Source organism: Sesamum indicum, unplaced genomic scaffold, assembly GCF_000512975.1.
Source record: "Sesamum indicum cultivar Zhongzhi No. 13 unplaced genomic scaffold, S_indicum_v1.0 scaffold00186, whole genome shotgun sequence".
Lineage (NCBI taxonomy): Eukaryota > Viridiplantae > Streptophyta > Magnoliopsida > Lamiales > Pedaliaceae > Sesamum > Sesamum indicum.
This window is the reverse complement of record NW_011628082.1, coordinates 72,146-82,946: the sequence shown is the minus strand read 5'-3', so window position 1 is coordinate 82,946 and position 10,801 is coordinate 72,146. Positions and strand designations below refer to the sequence as shown.

Below are 10,801 nucleotides of genomic sequence, written 5' to 3'. Positions count from 1 at the left end.
TCACCTAGTCTCTAATGTCATAGACCGTTGCTAGATGTCCACCCATGTGACTGGCGTTTCTGGATTAAAAGTTAACTAGAAGCAACTAATTAAATTAGATTTAATTAATTATTTGTGATGCATACTGTGTTTCAGTGGCACCACAATGGTCGAAGGGCCTTTAAAGAAATCATATGATTAATAGGGGGATGAACCTGCAAAACAGAGGTTAGCACTCCAATGCTTAAGTCAGTAATGACTTACTGAATAAAATGAAAGAAAACCTTAAAGTGATATGAGAATAATGGTGAAATATGATGATAAAGTGATTATAATTCGTATAGAATGCAAGATGTGAGATTGAAATACCTTCAAAATCGAGAGAGAGTAAGAGTGAATATGAGAGTAGATGTTACTGAAATGAATGCACCAAAGGTCTATATTTAAGTGCTCGTGGAGCCATATGCGGAAAATAGTTACAGAGAGTCATATACAATTTGAAAGCTACTCGTATTAGCTATGTAACCGCAGAATCTGTTCATGATTTTGGACTCATATTGATTGAGATATGACTCATTGACAAATTTGTTGCCCAATCTAGTTGAAAATCCGAGAAAACTGTTACCTACCAGTTAATAGTCTGATTGCAACCAAATTACAAAGAGTTTGCTGAAGATCTTTTAATATAACGTGTCTCAATGTGTTAACATTCTATATGATGTGTCCAACTTGCTGTTTGCTGATTCATCCTGCTAAGTAGGCTTGTTTTCTTGGGGCTGCCAAATCAATAAAGATAGAAAACAACTGTTACGGGCTTTTACCTTCTTGCTCATGGGCCAGTAAATCCTAATCGACTGGGTTGCTTGGTGGAGGCCTACTTTCATGTTTTGGTCCTTGTGAAGAAAAATAATGATGGAGCATAATTAGATTGTGTTGGACACAAGCCTAAGTTTATCTGAGGATGAATCTAAAAAGTCACACACAAATCACTATAGAAGTAGTATAATAAATTTAAAATTAATTTTAGAAGAAACGACAGATTAAAATTGATTTATGGAGATTATATATGATTAATCCTTTAATGGGAAAATCCATTTGATGGATGCCTCAATGTTTAATTAATTGAATTAATTAATTTTGAGTTTAGCATATTTAAATTAATTGAATTAATTTAATTGAGCTTGTTGTAATTATTTAATTGGATTGATTAACTAATGGAGCTGGGCTTTAGTTTATTAGGTCCATTGGAAATTCTTTAGTGGAGTGACAAAGTCAAATTAAGAATTTCTTGATCCGGTAGTGCAATATTAGTCCTTAAACTTGATGCACCATTGTGATCTTATATTAGATCCCTTGTGCTTTAATTTATCTTCTGATCATCAAGGTGATCATGATGAAAGGAAGGGTATAGGCTCAAGAACGATATAATGCAGTTGTAACGGTAAAAATAGAAATTAAACATGAATCAAACACGAGATTGGGTCATCATTTTGGGGCATTCAAGCACTCATTTTCCAAATCATTTGTCGCTTAATGAAAAACTAAATCGCTGAAATAAATAAATAAATCACTCCTGATTCACATATAATCCAATAGTACCCATTATCATGGATGTCGCTTAACAACAGTTCATGGCATTAGAGAGTAGATGGATATGTCATGAACTTGTAGGCTTCTGAATACATACAGGTACGATCCTTTCATTACCCATCTCTCGATCTTAGTCTAGGATATGAAATTGATCATCAGTTCCCATCCCGAATTAGACAACTACGCTGCTAGCTCTAGTCGTGAAAAATACAGGGTTATTTTTAACCATTTCGAAAAAAATACAAGAAGTAAAATGCAATTTGGCCAAAATAAAAGAACCTCCCGATATTTATTCGAATAAAATTTTAAAATAGTAAGTCTTGTGGAATATTTCTTTTGTTTTTCTTTCTACATTCATAACAAGCGGGCGTTAAAAATAGACATTCAATAATAATAATAATAAAAAGAATAAAATCTTAAATTTTCTAACCACGTTATAAAAGTATCCCAAAAGTTCCACTTATTGAAATTTAATAATTAATCCAAACTCAAATATTTTTTCAAAAGTCCAAACAAAATGAAGTAATATTTTTTATTAATATTTTATTGTTAAATTATATTATGATTTGAATTACATTCTTTTAACCATGTATCTTCACAAGATGAAAACACCAAAGTGAAAAGTGAAAGGGCATATAAGGAAGGAATTTTCTAATGACCTTTTGAAAGAAAAAAAGTTGAAAGAAATGGAGTTTTGAAAGACAAACGATATGAAACAAACATTAAAAAACGAAACTACCAATGTACAGCTGTCTCATGAACATTATAATTTCAGTGGAATTTTGTTACGAACTGATTAATCAAGAAAATCTTTCGTGGGAGGACAAGTCTGTCTGGCTGATAGAACTAAGAAGAGCCGGCCAGCCATGCTATCGAATACCAATGTTCATGCTATTATATGTTATTATGTATGTATTAAAATGAAGCCGGCTGTATTTTGTTCCCTTATTCCTTAATAGAGTTTATATATATTGATATATGTTTTCTTGAGTAAATTGTTGATAAATGTATACTATTATATTATGAATTTTAATCAGAATATTAATGTAATGAGGTAAAAAGTAAGATTAGCTGAGATTTTATTAATCGGGTACGTAATTCAGTGTAATTATACTAGAATTCAGGTAAAATATTTTTTGAATTTGTTTTGATACCACAACTATGGCAGAGTGATGCTTTTAGTTCCATAAAACTCAAAATCACGTCTTTTTAGTTCCAAAAAGTTATGTGCGTTGCGGTTTTGAAACTAAAAAGACGTTGTTTGAGATTAAAAATGTGTTGTGATTTTGGGACTAGGAAATCCCAAAATCATAATTTTTGGGATTAAAAGATGTGTGAGTTTTATGGAACTAGAAGCGTCACCTGAGATAATTGTGGTATCAAAACAAATTCTGCCCTTATTTTATGGGTTTAAAAACACATTTAACCCTTAGAATTTAATACAAGCTTTCCTTTTGTAGTTTTTTTTGCTTTTTTTTTTTGCCTCCCCCTCCCTCAATGAGAAATAGAGGTATTTTATATTAATGTAATCTCATGATAATTAAGGTAGGTAAGGGTAAAGTACTACTTTATCCTCACCTACCTCTATTATATGATTAGAATTAATTGCTCAGGATCATTTTAGTAATTCACTACATCAGCATCAATTTGATAAGTTGACGGCTTAACCTTCATTTCCTGGATTCACAGCTTTTTCAACTTTCTTAGATTTTTTTCCTTCATCACGTCTTCCTTTTATGAGAACGTCTACTTTTGTTTTTATTTATTTATTTTCTTCATTAAAATCTTCATCTTTTCAAAGTATCAACCATTTCTTTTTTCGGGTTAATTTTATCTTCCATCATAAATAACAATCAAATATTAATTATCAACACATAGTAACGATACTTTATAATTAACCATTGATCTTGGTGAAACACGCCTGTTGTCTCCATTGAGCACGCTTCATTAGCCAATCGATCCACTGGCTTCAATTGAGGCCATATTGCATATGACCCCATGTGTTTTCAAAAATCAGCTAAAAACTCCTTTATATTTTAAAAATAGACAAAAAGTCCCCTCTATCTTCTAAAATCCTACAAAATATCCCGTTTTCATAAGAAGTTAATCAAAGGTGAAGTGCACTCGTGGGTGGTGTGAGTGACCATAATTTTTTTTTGCAGATTTTGGCAATTTTTTGCTACAATTTGATAAAAATACCCCTATGTTGTGTTTAAAATTACCACGATCAAATGTATTTATTTTAATTTTATTTTTTTATGCATTTTTATCCCTCCTAATTAAGTATATTTATTTTAATTTCAAAATACAAGAACATGTATACATATATATGTTTTATAAGTTTATAATTTAAATGAAAATTAAATTAAAATCACAATACAAAGATATTATGTTTTAAATTTTAAATATTATATCAATGTAAATGTTAATGAACAATAACAATAATATTTTATTAACTAATTTAAATTAATATTTAATTTGAATATATTTTAATAAATTATTTATTATAAATAATTTAAATTTAACTTACTAGTATATGTATTTACAATGAAAATTTAATATTTTTTTTTTTACTATTTAAACTTTTAAATCAATTTTTTTTATCATTTTCAAAATTTTCTTTTTCTTAAATCATTTTTTAAATTTTTTAAAAAATTAATGAAAAATGCCGTCGCCCAAAGTCCCCTGAGCCACCATCGTGGCGGTAGCCTAGGTGAAGGCCGCTCTTGGAGATGTGGGCAACCGCCACCATCGTAATGACTGGACTTAAATAACACCTCTATATATGAATAAGATTGATGAAATTTGAGATTATGCATATTTGTGAATCAAAATTCAATAACTTTGTGAAGGGCAATACAATTGTTTTTGTTCCAAATTCTTAAGTGTAAAGTGCAAAGTAATAAATTATGATGACAAAATGGTGGTTGATATTACAGTTTGATCTGATGTTTACATAGTATCCTATTGTCCATCAGAAAAGAGAAGAAAGACTAACAATGGTAATTGAGAATGGAAAGACTAACAACCTGCAGCTCCAACTCCTTCAAGAAAGGCTTTCAAATTCTTATTAGAAGATCCATTCTCCTCCACTGCTTCTCTGGCCAAACCCTTCCATTTCTCAACATTCTCTCTCAGTTCTCTGCTCTTTTCCCCTCCATCCATCACTTCCTCAATACACCTCCTTATCTCACTACTCTCCGCCACTCCATCTTCGTTGCGTCTCACTCTAACACCCGTCCTCCATACGTCTTCAATCAACTTAGCATTGGTACATTGATCTGTCCAATGGGGAAAAGCCACCATCGGGACGCCACATGATATGCTTTCAAGACTTGAATTCCACCCACAGTGTGTCATGAAACACCCCAACGATGGATGCGTTAGAACCTCAAGTTGAGAACACCATGGCACAATTCTCCCCGCTTTTTCCAATTCCTCGATGCAACTTAACTTCTCATCTTCTTCTTTCTTCTCCTCATTGGCTTTTTCGTTCACTCGTATTACCCACAGAAATGGCCTACTACTGTCTAGTAGCCCTTTTGCAATCTCCTCCATCTGAGCTCTTGGCAGACTCAAGATACTGCCGAAAGCCACATAAATAACTGAAGATTTGGGCATCGAGTTCAACCATCCTATGCAGTCATCAGATTTTTGAAAAAGATCTCCACCAAACGAAGTATCTGAAGCATCTTTACCATCCAAGAAAGCAGAAGGAATCAAGGGTCCAATTCCAATTAACTCATACCTGTCAATGGCCTTGAGCGCATCAGGCTCCAATGAATCATAAGTGTTGACAAGCACTTTTGGCTTCGTTTCGGCATCCAATGTTTCGAGCTGTTCCTTGAAAACTGTAAGAGCAAAGCTATAATTGTCGGAGCTTGTCGGAAGCATAAAAGATGGAAGGTCGCATTGGGATAGCAATATTGGAATTCCATGCAACTGCAGTTTCCACGAGGGGTCATTGGAGCTGGCAATAATTTCATCCCCAAAGCCATTGAAATAGTAGTAGTAAATGTCCAACACAGTGGCGGCTTGGATCCAGAGAAGCGCACTGGGGATGTGGACCTCGCGCGCCACCTCCGACGCCCACGGTAGGAGGAGAGTGTAAATCAAGCACGTGATGGGACGGCCCTGCTCGGCAGCAGATAGGACAGTATCTTTCAGAGACTTGGTGCCTCGACGTCTTATCTCCCTCATGTATTTCTGGGGATCGTTGCTGGCTTTGAATCCATCGTCAAGTCCATCGGAAAAGGCAGCAAAAGTCAGGCCCTTTGGTAGGCTGCTGGCGGCGGCTTTCTCCATGCGCTGCCGTGCGAGTACGGTTGTGGCAAAGGTGACCTCAATGCCCATGTTGATGAGCTTCTTGGCAAATTGGAGGGCTGGATTGATGTGGCCTTGAACTGGAAATGTCACAAGGAGGACGTGGTGGCTGGCCATTGATGTAGCAAAATGTTTGTGTTTTATGCGTGAGAGATTGAATGAGGTTAGCGAGGAGTATGGTATTTATATAGAGAATGTGATTTTTGGTGGTTTTATCACTATAGGAGTTCACGATTTGAAAGCTTAAAGAAGTTAGGAAATATGGGAAAGTTCTGTTGATTAAATTTGATCGAATCAAATAATTACATAGTAAATATGTTATATTTGTTCCATAATTAATCATTTTTTTTGAATTATATTTCAATCACAAATAGATGTATTACACTTGCTATATGATTTGTTTAGGTTTGATCGAACTTAATCGGACAAAAATTTTCAAAAATTTGACCGAATCAAATTAATCATATAATAAATTTATTATATTTACTCTATAATTAATTATTTTTTTAATTGTAATATAATAAATATATGATAATTGATTAAGATTTAACCAAACTTAATTTACAGAACAATTTTCCAAAATATGAAGCACAGTAAGAGGACAAGAGTTGGACAGTATGACGTTTGAGATGACGATTTCAAGTAAAACGTAGGGAAATTTTGTTTCTACGTTCAAGTAGAGAAATCGCGTGGACATAAAGTATGGTGATATATATGGAAAATGGTTAGTTCAATTTTTTTAAATAAAGTTACGTACAATAAAATTAAAGTCATTTTCGCATTTAAGATAATAAGTTGCGTATGTGATTGATTATACCACATAAAATAAAATATAAATAAAGAATCAACTCTAGAGGGAAGGTTTAAGTATTTAATGAAGCCACACGACTAAAAAATAATTTATTGGAATGGAATTTTGAGATGAATAATGAAAAATATCCATCGTGCAATAAAATGTGAGAAGGATATATTGAGAAAATGAAAATCGTGTACAAAAATTTGTTATACTATATATAATTTTTTTGTTAAATGTAAATTTCATTAATTAAAAGTACAGTACAGTACAACAACCCTCATAATTAGACGGATCTCTCAACAGGCTAAGGGATCCACCATACAAGATAAAGCGCATGAGTGCTAACATAGTAAGAAAGATCAACACTCAGTATTCTCTGCCTTACGTCCTTGACAACCAGCAAAGTATGATATGAAGCCGATATACAATGTTTCCCCCTCCACCTATGCATTGTCTATATGATATCAGTCGGCCAAGGTCGGTTAGGCCAGTCAAAACGGAGGGTTTGTCGAATCACCCTCAAGCATTGCTTCGAGTATCTGTACAGAAAGAACAAGTGGGTATGTATTTTGGGAGTGTCGTCAAACACAAGAAGTACCCCAGTGGGAGAGCCAAGGTTTGTCCATAGTGGACAGTTTGCCAAGGATAGTCAGCCAGAGAACAAAGGCATGTATGGGTATTTTGAAGGAACCCAAGAGTAGTGAAAACCAACCTATTGTGAGCTCTGGAGTCCTAGGAGAGCGAATGATTAATGCAGCTGTCGGTGTACTCTACGATCCCACGAAAGATAGACAGTGCCGCCAAAAGTAGGAGGTAAATTAAGAAGAATCTCCAAATACTCAATATCAGTGAGAAAAGGCCAGTGCCAGTGACCATCCTCCATCACCATATTAACCTTGTCCGTCATTAGTATGTTGGTAAGCTGTGGATCCCACAGGAAGCGATGAACAAGTGACCCAAACATATGCCAAGGATTCTGCCTTAAATAGAGTGATGCCGCATCACCAACACGGTAGTCTATAAGAGGTCGTAATAGAGGACGTAATCGGAGAAGTTTACTCCAGCCCCAAGAGCCCCCCGCTCCGATACCGTCTAAATGGACATCTCTCGAAGGCAAGTATGGTGTATCCAGTTGACCCATACGGGCACGCTATCACCATGGATTACAGTCCATAATTTAAGACACATTAGTGAGCGGTTAAATGTAGCAGTGCCCCGAACCCCTTGGCCACCTTCATTAACTGGTCGACAAACAAGCTCCCATGCCAACTTTTGCATACCCACTATTCAATGTTCCCTTCTATAGAAATGCTTGAAGTCGCTTCTCAATCTCCCTGATGATACCTTTGGGCAAGTAGAGACCCAATAGACACTCAAAGAAGTAAGGACGGTCTTGATGATTTGCAATTATCCAGCATTGGATAAAGATATGTTCTCCCATCCCTTAATACGCTGATCCATTTTGGCGAGTATCGGCTTACATCTGCAAGAGTAAGGCGTGAAGAGAGGAGGGGCAAACCTAAATATTTCATTGGCAAGTGTCTCTCCTAAAATTGGAGCACCGCAAGTGCTCCCAGATCCCATGTGCCGAACGCAAGATGATCAAGTGGCTCTTTTGTAAACTAACTCGAAACCCAGACAAATCACCAAAGGTATCTAGTCCACGTTTGAGCACTTGCACCGAATCAGCTTCAGCTTTGCAGAACAACAATAGGTCATCTGCAAAGCTTAAGTGGAATAATCTCGTGGGCTCACATTTCCAATGAAAGGCAAATCCCATGTCTTGATCAATCAACTGCTGTGGGATGAGATTCAACACCTCCATGACCAAAACAAATAAGTAAGACGACATTGGGTCTCCTTGTCGAAGGCCCCTTGATCCCACAAAGAAACCATGTGGCTTTCCATTGATCCCAACAGAAAATGAAGTGGTAGTAATACACTCCTCTATCCATTGGATGATTTGATTCGAAAATCCGAATAATTAAAGCACAACGAGCAGAAAGTCCCATTCAACTGTGTCATAGGCCTTTTGTAGACCCACCTTAAGAGCACATCGAGGTGGTAATCGCTGCTGATTATAACCTGTGAGCAGTTCTTGTGCCAAGAGAATATTGTCGCAAATAGAACGGCCAGGAACAATGCCGCCTGGTTCGGCCTGGCCGTGTTTTCTGTAAGTCTCCAATTTGTTTACATTTATCTAATACGTGGAGTACAACCAAATACTTTATTTTGGCACTGTCTATGAGAAACAATTTGAAGATCCAAGCCAAGGATGGAACGAGGGGGAGCAAAACCTTTAGAGGGGGTTCAAAGATCGAGAAAAGAAATAGTTAATTATCCAAAGACCTTCGCGGGTTGGCACGATGTTCTTGAACATCAGGCAATGATACAACTGATGCCGGAGGCATTGAGGGATCTGATGCCCACCACAATAAAGAAAGAACTAATGAGTGTGTGAATGGAAAATCGTTGAGAAAGAGGTGTATCGTTATGAAGGTTATTTGAAGAGGAAGAAGAGAAACAAGGACCAAAAGAATATGGTGAGGTAGAACGGAAAAACGATAAAAGGAAAAGAAGCGCGGAGATACCGGAGGTTCTTACTATGAGAGAATCACTATTTGTGGCTGAAATAACTAATAAACATGTCCCACAAGGTCTCAAAGTTCTGGATTTGCCCAAATATTATGGGAACAAGGATCCACAAGAGCACATAACATCTTTCGATCACATAATGCAGTTATATAGATTGAAGGACGCAATGAATAGATGCAATTTTGTGACCGCTATCTAAGGTTGGTCCTAGGAATACATCATTATCTGGGTCAACTGTAATGTCCTATGAAAATCTAGTACGCAAGTTCTTGCACCAATTTGCTAGTAAAAAGACAGCCAAAAAAACTCACCACCTATCTTTTCATATTAGACAAAAGAACAGTAAGTCGTTAAGAAATTTCATGCATTATTTCAATAACGTGATGTTGGAGGTCCAAGATTTGAAGATAGAAATGATCACGAGTATATTGATATATGAACTTCCGAAGAGACCATTGGCGTCTGATTAGCAAGAAACCCTCTGCAACGGTAGAAGAGTTGAATGAACTAGCGGAACAGTATATCAATAGGGAAGAAATACTGGCAATGAAGGAGAAACGAACAAATAATCCCAAGGAAAACAGAGACAGAATCACACACCCAAATCTCACCAACTCTAGTCCATTTTATGTATCCAGAGGACATACCTTATTGATTTTCGAAAGGTCGAACGTTCTAAGATGACCTATGCGATGAAGGAGTGACAGACGAGGAAGATTTACAAGTACTACCATTTCCATAAAGATGTAGGCCACAATACTGAAAAGTGTTTTCAGTTAAGAGATGGATTGAAAGGCTCATACGCCAAGGGTTTCTAAAGCAATTCATGATGCAAGAGGGTCATGCCAGGGTCCCATGGTTAAGAACAACCAAGAATCAAGAGGCCCGACTTAGAAGTTGATCGAGGTAACCTGTAAACAATTTACAAATGCAGAATGTAGGATATGTAGGGCAAGGTAGAAGACGGGATAGTGCTAAAATCAACCCAAGATAGGAGTGATCAACACTATTTCGGGTGGTCTAACGGGAGGAGATCCAAGGAATGCCAGAAAAGGTATGCCTGAAATTCACATTCTCAACATAGCTTTATGTTTGCAGTGTACAAAACTCATGGGAGAGAAACTATAACTTTCAAGATATGATTTAGAGGGGGTAGAAGGACTGCAAGATAATCCATTACTTATAGTTATGGATGTAGCAAATTTTGATGTAAAGAAGGTCTTGGTTGATAATGGCAGTTTAGTATATATCATACTATTGAATGCTCCAGTTAGAATGGGCCTAGATATTTTGACTCTAAAGCAGGTGATGACCCGACTACGTGGTTTCGGAGGGACGAACTAATGCCATTAGGCTCCATCGATCACCTATGTCTCTGAGGGTTGAGCCGATTGGAAGAACCATAATGATAAAATACCTAGTTGTAGATGAACCGTTTGCTTACAACATAGTGTTAGGCAGACCTAGACTTAATTTTTTCCAAGTTGTGGTATCTATTTTCCATTAGAAGATAAAATT

The 10,801-nt window shown here is 36.2% G+C and overlaps 1 protein-coding gene across 1 annotated transcript; it reads right to left on the bottom strand.

Moving 5' to 3' along the window:
* Positions 1-4,406: 4,406 nt before the first annotated feature.
* Positions 4,407-6,113, bottom strand: LOC105179652 (crocetin glucosyltransferase, chloroplastic-like). The gene has a single exon (XM_011103290.2). It carries the CDS (start codon positions 6,007-6,009, stop codon positions 4,591-4,593), a length of 1,419 nt encoding a protein of 472 aa, XP_011101592.1. The 5' UTR covers positions 6,010-6,113; the 3' UTR covers positions 4,407-4,590.
* Positions 6,114-10,801: the final 4,688 nt, after the last annotated feature.

What these genes read in the sequence shown, in the direction of transcription:
- LOC105179652 (XM_011103290.2), bottom strand. Translation starts at nt 6,009, where the DNA reads ATGGCCAGCCACCACGTCCTCCTTGTGACATTTCCAGTTCAAGGCCAC.